The sequence below is a fragment of the Oncorhynchus kisutch genome, linkage group LG30 (assembly GCF_002021735.2).
Source record: "Oncorhynchus kisutch isolate 150728-3 linkage group LG30, Okis_V2, whole genome shotgun sequence".
Classification (NCBI taxonomy): Eukaryota; Metazoa; Chordata; class Actinopteri; order Salmoniformes; family Salmonidae; genus Oncorhynchus; species Oncorhynchus kisutch.
In genome coordinates, this window is record NC_034203.2 from 45,814,313 (window position 1) to 45,835,498 (window position 21,186).

General features: G+C 44.9%; 1 protein-coding gene across 2 annotated transcripts in view; it reads left to right on the top strand.

The window, feature by feature from the left end:
- The first annotated feature begins 666 nt into the window (after positions 1-666).
- LOC109884856 (guanine nucleotide-binding protein G(olf) subunit alpha-like) overlaps positions 667-21,186 on the top strand; it is a 110,610-nt gene continuing 90,090 nt past the window's right edge. Inside the window, exons 1-4 of one of the 2 annotated variants that reach the window (XM_031810833.1) lie at positions 667-4,396; positions 5,035-5,107; positions 8,332-8,386; positions 8,750-8,869. In XM_031810833.1, coding sequence (XP_031666693.1) covers positions 5,073-5,107; positions 8,332-8,386; positions 8,750-8,869 — 210 coding nt within the window. In that variant the 5' untranslated portion in view covers positions 667-4,396; positions 5,035-5,072. Of the gene's footprint in view, positions 4,779-5,034; positions 5,108-8,331; positions 8,387-8,749; positions 8,870-21,186 lie in introns of both variants that reach the window. The other variant, XM_031810831.1, reaches the window with a different exon arrangement.

The window sequence follows — 21,186 nt, forward strand, 5'->3', positions numbered from 1 at the left end:
TATTCTCTGGTCTGATGAAACCCGGATTGAACTCTTTGCCCTAAATGCCAAGCCTCACATCTGGGGTAAACCAGGCACCATCCCTATGGCGAAGCATGGTGGTGGCAACATCTCATGTTGTGGATCTGTTTATCACTCAATCAAATGTATTTATAAAGCACTTTTTAAGTCGGGCCGATGTCACAAAGTGCTTATATAAGAAACCCAGCCTAAAACCCCAAACAGCAAGCAATGCAGATGTAGAAGCACGGTGGCTAGGAAAAACTCCCTTTTTCATATTTTGAATTTATTAGACAAAGGTGGGTGGGCTCTGGAGCTTGGCGGCGTCTTCGCTGCTGAGCTTGGCGGTGTCTTCGCTGCTGAGCTTGGCGGTGTCTTCGCTGCTGAGCTTGGCGGTGTTTTCGCTGCTGAGCTTGGCGTTGTCTTCGCTGCTGAGCTTGGTGGTGTTTTCGCTGCTGAGCTTGGTGGTGTTTTCGCTGCTGAGCTTGGCGGTGTCTTCGCTGCTGAGCTTGGCGGCGTCTTCGCTGCTGAGCTTGGCGGTGTCTTCGCTGCTGAGCTTGGCGGTGTTTTCGCTGCTGAGCTTGGCGGCGTTTTCCTCGGTGGCTCTCCTCCTTTTTTAGCTTTGTTTTGGGAACTTTTGGTGAAGCCAATTTCTGATATAGCTGTAGCTGGTATAGCTGGTAGCTGTGGCAGATGAGCTGGTTCTAGCTAGCTAAATAAGCCAAGGCTAATAACACTAACGCTTTTCTGCAGGTGATTAAGACGCTATCTAAAACTCTGTAGAGTTGAGTGAACCAGGTTCAACTGTAAACTTGACCCTTTAAAACAAATATTTTGGGCCGGAGGCGTATCCCTTTAATTCGGATAGCCTATCACAGATGAGCAGCGTTTTCTCCCGTTTTTATTTAAACGACCTATGCCCCCTTGTCACCTCTCGTAAAACCGAGCCCTTGGCACAGTATTATATAGAGCCCTGATCACATTGTAACGTGGAGGATGTAGTAATGGTAACGTGGAGGATGTAGTAATGGTAACGTGGAGGATGTAGTAATGGTAATGTGGAGGATGTAGTAATGGTAACGTGGAGGATGTATTAACGTGGAGGATGTAGTAATGGTAACGTGGAGGATGTAGTAATGGTAACGTGGAGGATGTAGTAATGGTAACGGGGAGGATGTAGTAACGGGGAGGATGTAGTAATGGTAACGTGTAGGATGTAGTAACGTTAACGTGGAGGATGTAGTGACGGTAACGTGGAGGATGTAGTAACGGGGAGGATGTAGTAATGGTAACGTGGAGGATGTAGTGACGTGGAGGATGTAGTAATGGTAACGTGGAGGATGTAGTGACGTGGAGGATGTAGTAATAGTAACGGTGGAGGATGTAGTGATGGTGGAGGATGTAGTAACGGTAACGTGGAGGATGTAGTAACGGTAACGTGGAGGATGTAGTAATGGTAACGTGGAGGATGTAGTAATGGTAACGTGGAGGATGTAGTAATGGTAACGTGGAGGATGTAGTAACGTGGAGGATGTAGTAATGGTAACGTGGAGGATGTAGTGATGGTAACGGTGGAGGATGTAGTGACGGTGGAGGATGTAGTAATGGTAACGTGGAGGATGTAGTAATGGTAACGTGGAGGATGTAGTAACGGTAACGGTGGAGGATGTAGTGACGGTGGAGGATGTAGTAATGGTAACGTGGAGGATGTAGTAACGTGGAGGATGTAGTGATGGTGGAGGATGTAGTAACGGTGGACGATGTAGTAATGGTAACGTGGAGAATGTAGTAACGGTAACGTGGAGGATGTAGTAATGGTAACGTGGAGGATGTAGTAACGTGGAGGATGTAGTAATGGTAACGTGGAGGATGTAGTAACGTGGAGGATGTAGTAATGGTAACGTGAAGGATGTAGTAACGTGGAGGATGTAGTAATGGTAACGTGGAGGATGTAGTAACTTGGAGGATGTAGTAACGTGGAGGATGTAGTAATGGTAATGTGAAGGATGTAGTAACGTGGAGGATGTAGTAATGGTAACATGGAGGATGTAGTAACGGTAACGTGGAGGATGTAGTAACGGTAACGTGAAGGATGTAGTAACGGTAACGTGAAGGATGTAGTAACGTGGAGGATGTAGTAATGGTAACGTGGAGGATGTAGTAACGGTAACGTGAAGGATGTAGTAACGTGGAGGATGTAGTAATGGTAACGTGGAGGATGTAGTAATGTGGAGGATGTAGTAACGGTAACGTGGAGGATGTAGTAACGTGGATGATGTAGTTATGGTAACGTGGAGGATGTAGTAATGGTAACGTGGAGGATGTAGTAATGGTAACGTGGAGGATGTAGTAATGGTAACGTGGAGGATGTAGTAACTGTAACGTGGAGGATGTAGTAACGTGGAGGATGTAGTAATGTGGAGGATGTAGTAATGGTAACGTGGAGGATGTAGTAACGGGGAGGATGTAGTAATGGTAACGTGGAGGATGTAGTAACGTGGAGGATGTAGTAATGGTAACGTGGAGGATGTAGTAACGTGGAGGATGTAGTAATGGTAATGTGTAGGATGTAGTAACGTGGAGGATGTAGTAACGTGGAGGATGTAGTAACGTGGAGGATGTAGTAACGTGGAGGATGTAGTAACGTGGAGGATGTAGTAACGTGGAGGATGTAGTAACGTGGAGGATGTAGTAACGGTAACGTGGAGGATGTAGTAACGGTAACGTGGAGGATGTAGTAACGGTAACGTGGAGGATGTAGTAACGGTAACGTGGAGGATGTAGTAACGGTAACGTGGAGGATGTAGTAACGGTAACGTGGAGGATGTAGTAATGGTAACGTGGAGGATGTAGTAATGGTAACGTGGAGGATGTAGTAATGGTAACGTGGAGGATGTAGTAATCGTAACTTGGAGGATGTAGTAATCGTAACGTGGAGGATGTAGTAACGGTAACGTGGAGGATGTAGTAACGTGGAGGATGTAGCCAGATGTCTTTAGTATTTCTCCCTTCAGTCCTGTGTCTATTTGATTTTATCCATATCTATTGCTACAGTTAAAATGACATCAGTTAAAATGATAATTATTCTTTATTATGAGATAGAATGTAACATCTATTAAAATTGAAACCTGCTAAAACAAACACTCTATCATTCCGCGCTACGCAGCAACCATGTGAACCGGCCGTTGCAGTAAACATCTGTGACTATGCTCAGTGCTCTCCTCCGGTTTTCTAGTATAGGGGCTGAACGGTCAGTTTGCGCGCCAGTGTGGAGAATAACCTCGGTGCTGAGAACCCGCTTTCATTGATCAGATGACAGGACTATACTGAATGCAAATTACAGGACTATACTGAATGCAAATTACAGGACTATACTGAATGCAAATGGCTCATTGATCAGATGACAGGACTATACTGAATGCAAATGGATCATTGATCAGATGACCGGACTATACTGAATGCAAATGGGTCATTGATCAGATGACAGGACTATACTGAATGCAAATTGATCAGATGACAGGACTATACTGAATGCAAATGGATCATTGATCAGATGACAGGACTATACTGAATGCAAATGGATCATTGATCAGATGACAGGACTATACTGAATGCAAATGGATCATTGATCAGATGGCAGGACTATACTGAATGCAAATGGATCATTGATCAGATGACAGGACTATACTGAATGCAAATGGTTCATTGATCAGATAACAGGACTATACTGAATGCAAATGGTTCATTGATCAGATAACAGGACTATACTGAATGCAAATGACAGGACTATACTGAATGCAAATGGTTCATTGATCAGATGACAGGACTTTACTGAATGCAAATGGAAGAAGTGAAATGAGTAGGTAGCTAAAGTTTTGTTGTGAAAGGCTAGAAATGATCACGTTGCTGCGCCCAGGTTTTTCAGATCATGTTGTTTTTGTGTAGGTGACTGATAACCTGTTTTATAGTGGGTTATTATTTCGTTTTGTAGGCTACGATTGAGAACCTTACCCCGAGGTCAGGGTCAATTCAACGGACTTGCCAACTCTCCTTCCCCAACCTGTGCAGGCGGATAGTCTCTTCCCTCTCGTCGTTTTCAGGACTTATAGCTGGCCACTGGAAAGTCTGGTGGTGGTGGGGAGGCACATGTGATTATAATGGCCCTCCTACCCTTCTCACAGAAATGATCAAATGATATGTAAGCGGATTGTAGGTGTGTGAGCGAGCAGCAGCGTTGTTACATTGTGGCGATGGAAGGTTTTTGTGGATCGGTGCACCGCTACATCCTGGTAAAACAGAAAGAGGCAGTGCTGAGTTAAGAGACCGAATAGACATTTAGATCAAATACTGAGAGGGAAACACTTGGTCTGTTTCCAGAAAACCTTCGTTCTCTTGTGTATGTATCCTCTTGTTATTTCAACGATTCGAGTTTTTTGGGGGGCGGAGGGGGCGAATCTAAATTTAGTGTAGATGCCGAAGGAAGGTCCGGTTGGTTGCGGATAAAAAGGAACCGTAGCGGGGAGAACACAGCCCTCCCAACGGCGGAGAAGCGTCGCACCATTTAGGGTTTTTCACAACAGCACAACATCTTTGGCTATTATTTCGTATTTTCGATAGACGAGGAAGTTCAATGGAAGATATGAGTTGTTTGGGCAACAGCAAGACTGAAGATCAACGCATCGACGAAAAGGCACAACAAGAGAAGAATAAAAAAATAGAAAAACAGTTGCAAAAAGAAAGACGAGCGTATAAAGCGACGCACCGGCTGTTATTATTGGGTACGGTTTTATTAAACGGCTTGGCCCGAACACGGTGTGCTCTAAATATCATTCGTTTACCCCTAACACGTTTTTTTGACAGCCATCGCAATATGTCATGCTGGTGGATATTAAGCGAAGCGAAGCCTAGCAAATAAATACATTTTGATAACATTATTATTCATTTTTTGAACGGTAACAAGATGACTCCTTTAATCGTCCCGTTATCAGCAACATATTGTAACATTCAGTCCTCTTGTTCGCTTCATTTCCGAAGGTGCTGGAGAGTCCGGGAAAAGTACCGTTGTGAAGCAGATGAGGATTCTACACGTAAATGGTTTTAACGCAGAGTGAGTACATGTTATCCACTGTTATGAGAGAGCCCATCCTGAATCTCCATTTGACATGTAGGTCCAGATATATATATATATATATTTCATAACCATATTTTGTTATCATCAGAGACTGTGAGTGAGACTGCCCGAGAATAGGTTTTAGAGAACTGCCTGGATTCTTCGTCTGGCACTACTGCATAGCCTAGGCCCCCCTCTATCAGCGACCAACACACAATAAACTGTACAGCCAGGCGACTAGCTCCAACACACAATAAACTGTACAGCCAGGCGACTAGCTCCAACACACAATAAACTGTACAGCCAGGCCACTAGCTCCAACACACAATAAACTGTACAGCCAGGCGACTAGCTCCAACACACAATAAACTGTACAGCCAGGCAACTAGCTCCAACACACAATGTACTGCATAGCCTAGGCCCCCCTCTATCAGTGACCAACACACAATGTACTGCATAGCCTAGGCCCCCCTCTATCAGCGACCAACACATAATGTACTGTACAGCCAGGCCACTAGCTCCAACACACAATGTACTGCATAGCCTAGGCGACTAGCTCCAACACACAATGTACTGTACAGCCAGGCCACTAGCTCCAACACACAATGTACTGTACAGCCAGGCCACTAGCTCCAACACACAATGTACTGTACAGCCAGGCCACTAGCTCCAACACACAATGTACTGTACAGCCAGGCCACTAGCTCCAACACACAATGTACTGTACAGCTAGGCAACTAGCTCCAACACACAATGTACTGTACAGCCAGGCCACTAGCTCCAACACACAATGTACTGCATAGCCTAGGCCCCCCTCTATCAGCGACCAACACACAATGTACTGCATAGCCTAGGCCCCCCTCTATCAGCGACCAACACACAATGTACTGTACAGCCAGGCCACTAGCTCCAACACACAATGTACTGTACAGCCAGGCCACTAGCTCCAACACACAATGTACTGTACAGCTAGGCGACTAGCTCCAACACACAATGTACTGTACAGCTAGGCCACTAGCTCCAACACACAATGTACTGTACAGCCAGGAGACTAGCTCCAACACACAATGTACTGTACAGCTAGGTGACTAGCTCTGTCAGTGGGTCTGGTTTCCCCTAAAGCAACTTAAGACTCTCTCTCTGCAGACACATATCGGCTGAATACGGCTTCCGTACGTGAGGCATGACATCTCCCCTGACCGACTGCCTTATTACTGCAGACACATTGTTTACTGTTATGTACTTATGTATGTCATAGCTATATTGACTATTTTTGGAGCTAGGCTTAGGGTCTATGGGTAATGGAGCTAGGCTTAGGGTCTATGGGTAATGGAGCTAGGCTTAGGGTCTATGGGTAATGGAGCTAGGCTTAGGGTCTATGGGTAATGGAGCTAGGCTTAGGGTCTGTGGGTAATGGAGCTAGGCTTAGGGTCTGTGGGTAATGGAGCTAGGCTTAGGGTCTATGGATAATGGAGCTAGGCTTAGGGTCTATGGGTAATGGAGCTAGGCTTAGGGTCTATGGATAATGGAGCTAGGCTTAGGGTCTATGGATAATGGAGCTAGGCTTAGGGTCTATGGATAATGGAGCTAGGCTTAGGGTCTATGGGTAATGGAGCTAGGCTTAGGGTCTATGGATAATGGAGCTAGGCTTAGGGTCTATGGATAATGGAGCTAGGCTTAGGGTCTATGGATAATGGAGCTAGGCTTAGGGTCTATGGATAATGGAGCTAGGCATAGGGTCTATGGATAATGGAGCTAGGCTTAGGGTCTATGGATAATGTGTTTTGCTGCAAGGCCTTCTGTGCCTTTGATGGGGACAGCGGTCCATGTCTGTCTGAGTTACATAGGACTACAGTTGTACTGGTAGAGATATCTTACTGTCTGTCTGAGTTACAGAGGACTACAGTTGTACTGGTAGAGATATCTTACTGTCTGTCTGAGTTACATAGGACTACAGTTGTACTGGTAGAGATATCTTACTGTCTGTCTGAGTTACATAGGACAACAGTTGTACTGGTAGAGATATCTTACTGTCTGTCTGAGTTACATAGGACAACAGTTGTACTGGTAGAGATATCTTACTGTCTGTCTGAGTTACAGAGGACTACAGTTGTACTGGTAGAGATATCTTACTGTCTGTCTGAGTTACATAGGACTACAGTTGTACTGGTAGAGATATCTTACTGTCTGTCTGAGTTACATAGGACAACAGTTGTACTGGTAGAGATATCTTACTGTCTGTCTGAGTTACATAGGACTACAGTTGTACTGGTAGAGATATCTTACTGTCTGAGTTACATAGGACTACAGTTGTACTGGTAGAGATATCTTACTGTCTGTCTGAGTTACATAGGACAACAGTTGTACTGGTAGAGATATCTTACTGTCTGTCTGAGTTACATAGGACAACAGTTGTACTGGTAGAGATATCTTACTGTCTGTCTGAGTTACAGAGGACTACAGTTGTACTGGTAGAGATATCTTACTGTCTGTCTGAGTTACAGAGGACTACAGTTGTACTGGTAGAGATATCTTACTGTCTGTCTGAGTTACATAGGACTACAGTTGTACTGGTAGATATATCTTACTGTCTGTCTGAGTTACATAGGACTACAGTTGTACTGGTAGATATATCTTACTGTCTGAGCTACATAGGACTACAGTTGTACTGGTAGATATATCTTACTGTCTGTCTGAGTTACATAGGACAACAGTTGTACTGGTAGAGATATCTTACTCTCTGTCTGAGTTACATAGGACAACAGTTGTACTGGTAGAGATATCTTACTCTCTGTCTGAGTTACAGAGGACTACAGTTGTACTGGTAGAGATATCTTACTCTCTGTCTGAGTTACATAGGACAACAGTTGTACTGGTAGAGATATCTTACTCTCTGTCTGAGTTACATAGGACAACAGTTGTACTGGTAGAGATATCTTACTCTCTGTCTGAGTTACAGAGGACTACAGTTGTACTGGTAGAGATATCTTACTCTCTGTCTGAGTTACATAGGACAACAGTTGTACTGGTAGAGATATCTTACTGCCTGTCTGACCTGAACACACACACTGACTCTAGTGTGTTCACATCAGGGCCTAGAACTGGAGAGGAACTACCCAGTCTCCATCGTGGGATCTTTGGGTTCACAGACGAGGAATATTGTGATGAAGTTATCTTCGTTAGTTACTATCTCCTGATGCCTGTGTTCTGTTCTTCACCAGAGAAAAGAAACAGAAAATCCAAGATATTCTGAAAAACATAAAGGATGCCATAGTGGTGAGTAGGTATTAATCTGTGTCCTGTTTTATGTAAACAAGTGGTTTACCAGGGTATTCTGTGTCCCAAATAGCACCCTATTCCACACACACACACACACACACACACACACACACACACACACACACACACGAACAGGCCTAGTGCCCTAGGTTATGGTCAACCGTAATCCACTATATATATATATAGTGCATTACTGTTGACCAGCACTAGGCCTGTTTGGGGAATAAGGGTAGAATTTGGGATGCATCCTCAGTGTTTGATGGGACACCCCAATCCTATTTCCCTTATAGATAGGGGTTTATGAGCTAATTTATCCTGTATTCATCCATCTTACCGCCGACGTGTGTCTCCTCTTTCTAGACGATAGTGTCAGCCATGAGCACCTTGAAACCCCCAGTCTCTCTCGCCAACCCCGAAGACCAGTTCAGAATTGAATACATCAAAAGCATAGCTCCTCTCTCGGACTTTGACTACACACAGGTAAGATAGCTGTTTAAGTTTTCTTTCGTGTGTGTCAGTGTGTGTGTGTCAGTGTGTGTGTGTCAGTGTGTGTGTGTGTGTGTCAGTGTGTGTGTGTGTCAGTGTGTGTGTGTGTCAGTGTGTGTGTGTGTGTGTGAGAGAGCCTGGTGCGGTCAACAGTTGTTATTTGAATGTAAAAAAATGATTATTATTTTTTTTCCTCGGGAGGCCCTGTGGTCAACACAGTAACATAGAATAATGTATTTTATACTGTTATTATCAATGCCATTTTGTTAGTCATTTATTTTCCTTTTTTAAAATAGTATTTTGCTACTAGCGCTATAATTTAGCTGTGAGGAAAGATTGGAAATGTTGTTGGACTTTTGCTCATCCTTAATCAACGGAAAAATATATAAAATATAACAGATTAAACGTAAAAATAAATAAATATAAAATAAACCTTTGTCGGTTTATCGATGGGAGTTGGCTCTCCGTTTTAGGTCCCTATGGCCGTGTCCTAAAAGGACCCTATTTCCTACATAGGACACTACTTTGACCTGGGCCAGTAGGTCATAAGTAGTGCCCTCTATAGGGAATAGGGTCCCTTTAGGACACACATCTGCTGTGTTTTGATCCGGGCTCTGATAAGGTCTTGTCACATGACCAAATGGAATAGTCTAAACGTCATGTTTTCCCGTGTCCTCGTTCAGTCGCTGCAGTGATGACCAGGTGTTTCTGTACTGGTTATCAACCTGAGAGCGGTGTTGACCATGTGTTTCTGTACTGGTTACCAACCTGAGAGCGGTGTTGACCAGGTGTTTCTGTACTGGTTACCAACCTGAGAGGAGTGTTGACCAGGTGTTTCTGTACTGGTTACCAACCTGAGAGGAGTGTTGACCAGGTGTTTCTGTACTGGTTACCAACCTGAGAGGAGTGTTGACCAGGTGTTTCTATACTGGTTACCAACCTGAGAGCAGTGTTGTGAATGACCAGGTGTTTCTGCACTGGTTACCAACCTGAGAGCAGTGTTGACCAGGTGTTTCTGTACTGGTTACCAACCTGAGAGCAGTGTTGACCAGGTGTTTCTGTACTGGTTACCAACCTGAGAGCGGTGTTGACCAGGTGTTTCTGTACTGGTTACCAACCTGAGAGCGGTGTTGACCAGGTGTTTCTGTACTGGTTACCAACCTGAGAGCGGTGTTGACCAGGTGTTTCTGTACTGGTTACCAACCTGAGAGCGGTGTTGACCAGGTGTTTCTGTACTGGTTACCAACCTGAGAGCGGTGTTGACCAGGTGTTTCTGTACTGGTTACCAACCTGAGAGCGGTGTTGACCAGGTGTTTCTGTACTGGTTACCAACCTGAGAGGAGTGTTGACCAGGTGTTTCTGTATTGGTTACCAACCTGAGAGCGGTGTTGACCAGGTGTTTCTATACTGGTTACCAACCTGAGAGCGGTGTTGACCAGGTGTTTCTGTACTGGTTACCAACCTGAGATGAGTGTTGACCAGGTGTTTCTGTACTGGTTACCAACCTGAGAGGAGTGTTGACCAGGTGTTTCTGTACTGGTTACCAACCTGAGAGGAGTGTTGACCAGGTGTTTCTGTACTGGTTACCAACCTGAGAGCGGTGTTGACCAGGTGTTTCTGTACTGGTTACCAACCTGAGAGGAGTGTTGACCAGGTGTTTCTATACTGGTTACCAACCTGAGAGCAGTGTTGTGAATGACCAGGTGTTTCTGCACTGGTTACCAACCTGAGAGGAGTGTTGACCAGGTGTTTCTATACTGGTTACCAACCTGAGAGCAGTGTTGACCAGGTGTTTCTGTACTGGTTACCAACATGAGAGTGTTGTTGACCATGTGTTTCTATACTGGTTACCAACCTGAGAGCGGTGTTGACCAGGTGTTTCTGTACTGGTTACCAACCTGAGAGCGGTGTTGACCAGGTGTTTCTGTACTGGTTACCAACCTGAGAGCTGTGTTGACCAGGTGTTTCTGTACTGGTTACCAACCTGAGAGCGGTGTTGACCAGGTGTTTCTGTACTGGTTACCAACCTGAGAGGAGTGTTGACCAGGTGTTTCTGTACTGGTTACCAACCTGAGAGCGGTGTTGACCAGTAGTTTCTGTACTGGTTACCAACCTGAGAGGAGTGTTGACCAGGTGTTTCTGTACTGAGTTTGAGTTTATTTTGAGTTTATTTTTATTTTTACAGGGACAGTGCACATGAATCAACATTTCAGTAAAAGTGCCGGTTTTAGCCAACCGGCTAATTTTCAACCGCAGTCCCTGGGCAGGTTATTAAAAACAATTACAATATAGACAATAGCAACATAGAACAAGCAAGACATAGCATACAGACAGAGCAACATAGGACAAGCAAGACGTAGCATACAGACAGAGCAGCATAAAACAAAAAGCAGCAAGACAAAATTCATAAAAGCAACAAAGTGTTTCCACACCTCACAAGCTACAGACAACAGACAACATGGAGTGGCAACACACAGCTAGGGACCATGTTCACAAATCTGATTGACCTTTAGCCATGTCTTCAAGCATTTTGTGAAAGTGTGATATGTGGTGCAGTTATGTGTGTCTGATGGCAGTGTATTCCAGACATGGGAAGCTCTCACAGAGAATGCAGATTTACTAAAGGTGCTTTTCCTTAGGGGAACTATACAGTCACCTCTCATGGCAGACCTTGTGGATCTGCTGCCATATGTCTGGGTTTTCTGTTTAACAAAAATATTGAGTGGAGGGGGAGCCAGGCCATTGAGGATCTTGAATACAAGACATGCGTCGGTGTATTGCACAAGATTTTCCCAACTCAAGAGCTCATGCTTTCTAAGGATGTGACAATGATGATGGCTATTGGGCTTCCTATCAAGCACTTTGAGAGCCTGTTTGTAGACAGACTGAATAGGTTTTAATGTTGTACAGCAAGCTTGGGCCCAACTAGTCAAGCAGTATGTTAAGTGGGGGAGTATCATAGATTTGAAGTACAGTTTTGCTACCTCTGTAGTCAAACAATTTCGTATAAATCGGAAATTAGCTAGGTTGAATTTGGTTATTTGAATTACCTTTTTCACATGCTTTTTAAAAGAGAGGTTGGAATCAAGTATGATGCCAAGGTACTTAAAATCGGATACCACCTGGAGCTTCTCCCCTGACACATAGACATCTGGCTCAGTAGCATCTGTTGCCCTCTTTGTGAAGAACATGCAAACAGTTTTTTTCACATTGAGATGTAAACACGAGTCACTGAGCCACTTTGTAACCTGGACCATTACAGTAGTGAGTTCTTGTGCAGCTTGTTGTTTGCTCTTTGCATGCACATATATCACTGTATCATCTGCATACATTTGAACTTCAGACCCAGTACAGACAGAAGGCAGATCATTAATGTACAGGCTGAACAGGAGGGGCCCCAGTATTGACCCTTGGGGCACGCCCACTTCATAGCTACGAGTGGGCGACAGCTCATTGCTCACTCTGACACACTGAGTTCTGCCTTCAAGGTATGATTTCATCCATCTCAAGGCATCAGGGGAAAAGTTGAACTTGGACAATTTTGTTAACAGTAATGGTTAACAGTATCAAAAGCCTTCCTTAGGTCCAGAAACACAGCCCCAACAGCACCCCCTTTGTCCATCTTGGACTTCACATTTTCCAGAAGAAAGCAGTTGGCCGTTTCTGTGGAGTGTTTCGCTCTGAAGCCAAACTGCATGGAGTGTAATGTGAAGGGGCTGTTGTTGAGGTGGGCAATCAGTTGTTCTGCTACACACTTTTCAACAACCTTTGACACCACAGGTAATATACTAATGGGCCTGTAGTTACTCACGTTAGCAGGGTCTCCTGATTTAAAGATGGCCGTTATTATGGCCGACTTCCATACCCTTGGAAACACACCGAGACCAATAGATGTGTTGGTGACCTTAGTAATGGGGCCAATGAGTGACTCTTTGTAGTTTTTAAGAAAGGTAGAGTCCATCCCAAACACATCTTTGGCTTTAGAGTTCTTTAGTGAGCTAATCACCTTGTTCACCTTTGACTCAGAAACCTCCCTTATGATGAAGACAGGTTGAGTGTCATTCACTAGCACTGAGCCCAAGAAACAAGTGGAGGGGTTCTGTGTCAGTACCCTGACAGAGTCAATAAAGTAGGAATTGAAGGCTATTGCTATTTCGACTGCATCCTGTGTTAGATTGTTATTCACCATGATTTCTAGTCTTTTTGCAGTGTTACTATGGTCTTTCCCTGTTAACTTTTTTACTGGGTACCAACCTGAGAGCAGTGTTGACCAGGTGTTTCTGTACTGGTTACCAACCTGAGAGCAGTGTTGACCAGGTGTTTCTGTACTGGTTACCAACCTGAGAGCAGTGTTGTGAATGACCAGGTGTTTCCGTACTGGTTACCAACCTTAGAGCGGTCAGGACTGTAGCAGATGACGTCTGTTTTAAAGCTGGGGTCACGGATTTACTCTAAGACATGCACAGTTACTCAGTTGGTTCCTGTCATGGGGAACAGAGGGTTAGGCCTGGTTCCTGTCAGGGGAACAGAGGTTTGGGTCTGGTTCCTGTCAAGGGTTAGGCCTGGTTCCTGTCAAGGGTTAGGCCTGGTTCCTGTCAAGGGTTAGGCCTGGTTCCTGTCAAGGGTTAGGCCTGGTTCCTGTCAGGGGTTAGGCCTGGTTCCTGTCAGGGGTTAGGCCTGGTTCCTGTCAGGGGTTAGGCCTGGTTCCTATCAGGGGTTAGGCCTGGTTCCTATCAGGGGTTAGGCCTGGTTCCTGTCAGGGGTTAGGCCTGGTTCCTTTCAGGGGAACAGAGGGTTTTGCCTGGTTCCTGTCAGGGGTTTTGCCTGGTTCCTTTCAGGGGAACAGAGGGTTTTGCCTGGTTCCTGTCAGGGGTTAGGCCTGGTTCCTTTCAGGGGAACAGAGGGTTAGGCCTGGTTCCTGTCAGGGGTTTTGCCTGGTTCCTTTCAGGGGAACAGAGGGTTTTGCCTGGTTCCTGTCAGGGAAACAGAGGGTTTTGCCTGGTTCCTGTCAGGGAAACAGAGGGTTAGGTCTGGTTTGAATGGCGGGAACCCTGTTACTGGGATAAATAACTGTGAAATGCTGATTTTATAGTATTTAAACATTTAAAAAAACAGTTTTTTATAAGAACTGAGGCCTGAACATGGAACTGGTAAATTATGTCTACATTGGTCTTCTCTACGGTCTGGTTCAATCAACGCTCAGGGCGGGGGACAGACGGGCCCGTCTCGGGGCGGGGGACAGACTTCAACTTCCTTTGTGGGATGTTTCCTTCCTCTGCCAGCGTGGCCTAGTGATGACAACATGAGAGGCCTACATGATGTCTGTCAGTATGACGGGGACAATCTGTGTTGGTGGTTGTTAAGGGAATTTTTATCTACAATGACTAATTACGTAAACATTTCAATCAGGATGTACTAATCAGAATACTATTATGTTACTGTATATGTACTAATCAGAATACTATTATGTTACTGTATATGTATGAATTTACTTTCTTAATCTTAGTACTGAATATAATGTGTGTAAATAGAATCAAGAATTAGAACAATGACTGTCTGTTCCTTGGTAGAAACTAATGAACTAAATCTTCAGACTGGCTAGAATGCTTATCTACACCGGAAGACCTTGGCTCAGTCATAAATTATATTAAATTGGTAGGGAGACGATGTGGGAAGGCTTGAGATACTGCCTTTGTACTGGAACGGAGATGGCACGGGTTGGTGCTGAAACTAAGGACGTCATTTTCAGTTTATAACCTGTGGTAAACCGTATCGTATTCAGTACTCTCGTGAATAAACTCTGCTGATTGACTTTAAGACTGGGCTCTGTCCATTATTATAGATAAGGCTCTTACAAATCCTTATGAATTGACAGAGTGTTTAATTTTAATTGGGTATTAAAAAACAGAGCAATTTAATTCCTGCAACAATGGTTTAGGCTTGGACGGTATACTGTGTACCGGGATGCTTTTTCAATACTGTTGAAACTATTTATTTAATATTTGTAGCTACTTTTTTTAAATGAAGCTGAACCTGCAGTCAACTTGTGTAATATGTTACAAGATGACGTTGTTCATTTCAACTGTCAATATCATGTTCTACAGCTGCACCATCGAGAGCATCCTGACTGGTTTCATCACCGCTTGGTATGGCAACTGCTCAGCATCTTGACCGTAAGGTGCTACAGAGGGTAGAGCGTACGACCCGGGACATCCCTGGGGCGGAGCTTCCTGACATCCTATATATATATATATATATACCAGGCGGTGTCAGAGGAACGGCCCAAAAAAATGGTCATAGACTGTTTTCTCTGCTAGCGCATGGCAAGCGGTACCGGAGCGCGCAGTCTTTTACACTGCCGCTACTCGCTGTTTATTATCTATCACTTTACAAATGACCTCGACTAGCCTGTACACACCCGCACATTGACTCAGTGACGGTACCCCCCTGTGATGTCCATTTTGTAAAACTTGAATAAAAATATACACATAAAACTACATTTTAACACGACCCCATTGACCCCTCTGTTTACAGAAGATGCATAGATTGCATGTTGTTGTTGTTGCAGAAACTGCGTATTCAACTATATAACAACCAGGACAAGCACAGGTACCCAGTAAGGATTTAATCATTGATATTTAGAAACGTTTGACGGAGGTCACATAGAATAAAGTGGATCCAAAACGTTGGATTGCAGCACCCAAAGAAGAGGAAGTAGTTACACAGGACCAGTGGCTGACGGGATGCTGATACCGACTCGATGTAGACAGAGGTACTCTCAACTCCATTGAGATGTGAGGTTACGTTTCGTCAGTTATGGGAGGGCCAGTGTGTCGGTCTCTCGCTTTCTTGTTTCTCTCGGTCTGTGTGTGTGTGACTGGTCCTGTGTGTGTGACTGGTCCTGTGTGTGTGACTGGTCCTGTGTGTGTGACTGGTCCTGTGTGTGTGTGTGTGACTGGTCCTGTGTGTGTGTGTGACTGGTCCTGTCTCTCTGTGTGTCTCTCTCTCTGTGTGTGTGTGTGACTGGTCCTGTCTCTGTGTGTGTGTGACTGGTCCTGTCTCTCTGTGTGTGTCTCTCTCTGTGTGTGTGTGTAACTGGTCCTGTCTCTGTGTGTGTGTGTGTGTGTGTCTCTGTGTGTGTGTGTGTGTGTGTGTGTGTGTGTGACTGGTCCTGTCTCTCTGTGTGTCTCTCTCTCTGTGTGTGTGTGTGACTGGTCCTGTCTCTGTGTGTGTGTGACTGGTCCTGTCTCTCTGTGTGTGTCTCTCTCTGTGTGTGTGTGTAACTGGTCCTGTCTCTCTCTGTGTGTGTGTGTGTGTGTGTGTGTGTGTGACTGGTCCTGTCTCTGTGTGTGTTTGACTGGTCCTGTCTCTCTCTGTGTGTGTGTGTGTGTGTGACTGGTCCTGTCTCTGTGTGTGTGTGTGTGTGTGTGTGTGACTGGTCCTGTCTCTGTGTGTGTGTGACTGGTCCTGTCTCTCTCTGTGTGTGTGTGTGTGTGACTGGTCCTGTCTCTGTGTGTGTGTGTGTGTGTGTGTGTGACTGGTCCTGTCTCTGTGTGTGTGTGACTGGTCCTGTCTCTCTGTGTGTGTGTGTGACTGGTTCTGTCTCCCTGTGTGTGTGTCTCTATGTGTGTGTGTGACTGGTCCTGTCTCTCTGTGTGAGCTTATGGCCCTGCCGTGGGGGACAGAGACAGGCCAGTTCCCAGGCCTTGCTGAACAACATGTCTCTGTGTTTAATGTGTCCCAGCTTGTCATCATCCTCATCACCACATCACTTAGCTCAGTCCTCGGGTGTCACCACTACATTGTCACCTCGTGCCACCGGGGTTCATATCCACAGAAAGAGAGACATCTCAGCCTCTCTCACAATGCTGGTCATCCTTTCAGACGGTGCTTGAATCTGATTTAATCGCCTTCCTCCCAATGTACTTCCCTCAGTTTCAGGCTACGTGGTGATTTAATTCTTAAGGCTAGGCGTCCCGCTAGCGCGACAACTTCTGATGAAGCTGGAGGGCGCGCAATTCAAAAGAATAATCATACAAATTATGGATATTAAACATGTAGGTACAAGTGTCTTATATCGGTTGAAAGCTTAAACTCTTGTTAATGTAACTGCACTGTCCGATTTACAGTAGCTATTACAGTGAAAGTATTTTTCTTCTTTGAACTTATATGGTGATTGGCTACTAAACTTTCATAGTATTACCACGACTACCGGCAAAACCGTTCGTCTTTCAATCACCCACGCGGATATAACCAATGAGGAGATGGCACGTGGGTATCTGCTTCTTTAAACCAATGAGGAGATGGGAGAGGCAGGACTTGCAGCGTGATTTGCGTCACATAGAACTGATTTCTATTTTAGCCCTGGGCGAGGCAATGTAGACACGCGTGAGCAATGTGGGTATAATAATTTTATGATATAGATTTCTAAATTTGTTTTGCAACGCACGTGACCACTCACGTGAGTGGTGTAGTCAGGGTATTATACTGGCCATTGTAAGAGGATGGTCTCTCAAAAAAATAATTCAAAATATTTTTTTCTTTTGATTTTCTCCAACCATATGTATTGTGTTATAGTCTCCTATATTATTTTAACATTTCTACAAACTTCAGTGTGTTTTCTTTCCAATGGTACCAATTATATTCAATATCCTGGCTTCAGGGCCTGAGCAACAGGCAGTTTACTTTGGGCACGTCATTCAGGCAGATATTGAGAAATAAAAATGGGCCTAGTCCTGAGAAGTTAGATGGGCTACAGCATACAAATACAGTACACGAGTATGTTAAACAACTTCATATAAGTAATCATGATTTTAGGTGGAGACATGTTCTCAAAACATGGACAAATTATTTAATGTGTTCAAAGTGACTTAGATGTTAATTTCCCACGTTGTAATCTCAAGGAAGTATGTAGGCTAGGTGCCCTCTACTTTGAAGGAAGTATGTAGGCTAGGTGCCCTCTACTTTGAAGGAAGTATGTAGTCTGGGTTCACTCCACTTTGAAGGAAGTATGTAGGCTAGGTGCCCTCTACTTTGAAGGAAGGAAGTATGTAGGCTAGGTGCCTTCTACTTTGAAGGAAGGAAGTATGTAGGCTAGGTGCCCTCTACTTTGAAGGAAGTATGTAGGCTAGGTGCCCTCTACTTTGAAGGAAGTATGTAGGCTAGGTGCCCTCTACTTTGAAGGAAGTATGTAGGCTAGGTGCCCTTTACTTTGAAGGAAGTATGTAGGCTAGGTGCCCTCTACTTTGAAGGAAGTATGTAGGCTAGGGTGCCCTTTTACTTTGAAGGAAGTATGTAGGCTAGGTGCCCTCTACTTTGAAGGAAGTATGTAGTCTGGGTGCCCTCTACTTTGAAGGAAGTATGTAGGCTAGGTGCCCTCTACTTTGAAGGAAGTATGTAGTCTGGGTGCCCTCTACTTTGAAGGAAGTATGTAGGCTAGGTGCCCTCTACTTTGAAGGAAGTATGTAGTCTGGGTTCACTCCACTTTGAAGGAAGTATGTAGGCTAGGTGCCCTCTACTTTGAAGGAAGGAAGTATGTAGGCTAGGTGCCCTCTACTTTGAAGGAAGTATGTAGGCTAGGTGCCCTCTACTTTGAAGGAAGTATGTAGGCTAGGTGCCCTTTACTTTGAAGGAAGTATGTAGGCTAGGTGCCCTCTACTTTGAAGGAAGTATGTAGGCTAGGGTGCCCTTTTACTTTGAAGGAAGTATGTAGGCTAGGTGCCCTCTACTTTGAAGGAAGTATGTAGGCTAGGTGCCCTCTACTTTGAAGGAAGTATGTAGGCTAGGTGCCCTCTACTTTGAAGGAAGGAAGTATGTAGGCTAGGTGCCCTCTACTTTGAAGGAAGTATGTAGTCTGGGTTCACTCCATTTTGAAGGAAGTATGTAGGCTAGGTGCCCTCTACTTTGAAGGAAGTATGTAGGCTAGGTGCCCTTTACTTTGAAGGAAGTATGTAGACTAGGTGCCCTCTACTTTGAAGGAAGTATGTAGGCTAGGTGCCCTCTACTTTGAAGGAAGTATGTAGGCTAGGTGCCCTCTACTTTGAAGGAAGTATGTAGTCTGGGTTCACTCCATTTTGAAGGAAGTATGTAGGCTAGGTGCCCTCTACTTTGAAGGAAGTATGTAGGCTAGGTGCCCTTTACTTTGAAGGAAGTATGTAGACTAGGTGCCCTCTACTTTGAAGGAAGTATGTAGGCTAGGTGCCCTCTACTTTGAAGGAAGTATGTAGGCTAGGTGCCCTCTACTTTGAAGGAAGTATGTAGGCTAGGTGCCCTCTACTTTGAAGGAAGTATGTAGGCTAGGTGCCCTCTACTTTGAAGGAAGTATGTAGGCTAGGTGCCCTCTACTTTGAAGGAAGGAAGTATGTAGGCTAGGTGCCCTCTACTTTGAAGGAAGGAAGTATGTAGGCTAGGTGCCCTCTACTTTGAAGGAAGTATGTAGTCTGGGTTCACTCCATTTTGAAGGAAGTATGTAGGCTAGGTGCCCTCTACTTTGAAGGAAGTATGTAGGCTAGGTGCCCTCTACTTTGAAGGAAGGAAGTATGTAGGCTAGGTGCCCTCTACTTTGAAGGAAGGAAGTATGTAGGCTAGGTGCCCTCTACTTTGAAGGAAGTATGTAGTCTGGGTTCACTCCATTTTGAAGGAAGTATGTAGGCTAGGTGCCCTCTACTTTGAAGGAAGTATGTAGGCTAGGTGCCCTTTACTTTGAAGGAAGTATGTAGGCTAGGTGCCCTCTACTTTGAAGGAAGTATGTAGGCTAGGTGCCCTCTACTTTGAAGGAAGTATGTAGGCTAGGTGCCCTTTACTTTGAAGGAAGTATGTAGGCTAGGTGCCCTCTACTTTGAAGGAAGTATGTAGGCTAGGTGCCCTCTACTTTGAAGGAAGTATGTAGGCTAGGTGCCCTCTACTTTGAAGGAAGGAAGTATGTAGGCTAGGTGCCCTCTACTTTGAAGGAAGGAAGTATGTAGGCTAGGTGCCCTCTACTTTGAAGGAAGTATGTAGTCTGGGTTCACTCCACTTTGAAGGAAGTATGTAGGCTAGGTGCCCTCTACTTTGAAGGAAGTATGTAGTCTGGGTTCACTCCACTTTGAAGGAAGTATGTAGGCTAGGTGCCCTCTACTTTGAAGGAAGTATGTAGGCTAGGTGCCCTTTACTTTGAAGGAAGTATGTAGGCTAGGTGCCCTTTACTTTGAAGGAAGTATGTAGGCTAGGTGCCCTCTACTTTGAAGGAAGGAAGTATGTAGGCTAGGTGCCCTCTACTTTGAAGGAAGGAAGTATGTAGGCTAGGTGCCCTCTACTTTGAAGGAAGGAAGTATGTAGGCTAGGTGCCCTCTACTTTGAAGGAAGTATGTAGGCTAGGTGCCCTCTACTTTGAAGGAAGTATGTAGGCTAGGTGCCCTCTACTTTGAAGGAAGTATGTAGGCTAGGTGCCCTCTACTTTGAAGGAAGTATGTAGGCTAGGTGCCCTCTACTTTGAAGGAAGTATGTAGTCTGGGTTCACTCCACTTTGAAGGAAGTATGTAGGCTAGGTGCCCTCTACTTTGAAGGAAGGAAGTATGTAGGCTAGGTGCCCTCTACTTTGAAGGAAGGAAGTATGTAGGCTAGGTGCCCTCTACTTTGAAGGAAGTATGTAGTCTGGGTTCACTCCACTTTGAAGGAAGTATGTAGGCTAGGTGCCCTCTACTTTGAAGGAAGGAAGTATGTAGGCTAGGTGCCCTCTACTTTGAAGGAAGTATGTAGGCTAGGTGCCCTCTACTTTGAAGGAAGTATGTAGGCTAGGTGCCCTTTACTTTGAAGGAAGTATGTAGGCTAGGTGCCCTCTACTTTGAAGGAAGTATGTAGGCTAGGGTGCCCTTTTACTTTGAAGGAAGTATGTAGGCTAGGTGCCCTCTACTTTGAAGGAAGTATGTAGGCTAGGTGCCCTCTACTTTGAAGGAAGGAAGTATGTAGGCTAGGTGCCCTCTACTTTGAAGGAAGGAAGTATGTAGGCTAGGTGCCCTCTACTTTGAAGGAAGTATGTAGGCTGGGTTCCCTCCACTTTGAAGGAAGTATGTAGGCTAGGTGCCCTCTACTTTGAAGGAAGTATGTAGGCTAGGTGCCCTCTACTTTGAAGGAAGTATGTAGGCTAGGTGCCCTCTACTTTGAAGGAAGTATGTAGGCTAGGTGCCCTCTACTTTGAAGGAAGTATGTAGGCTAGGTGCCCTTTACTTTGAAGGAAGTATGTAGGCTAGGTGCCCTCTACTTTGAAGGAAGTATGTAGGCTAGGTGCCCTCTACTTTGAAGGAAGTATGTAGGCTAGGTGCCCTCTACTTTGA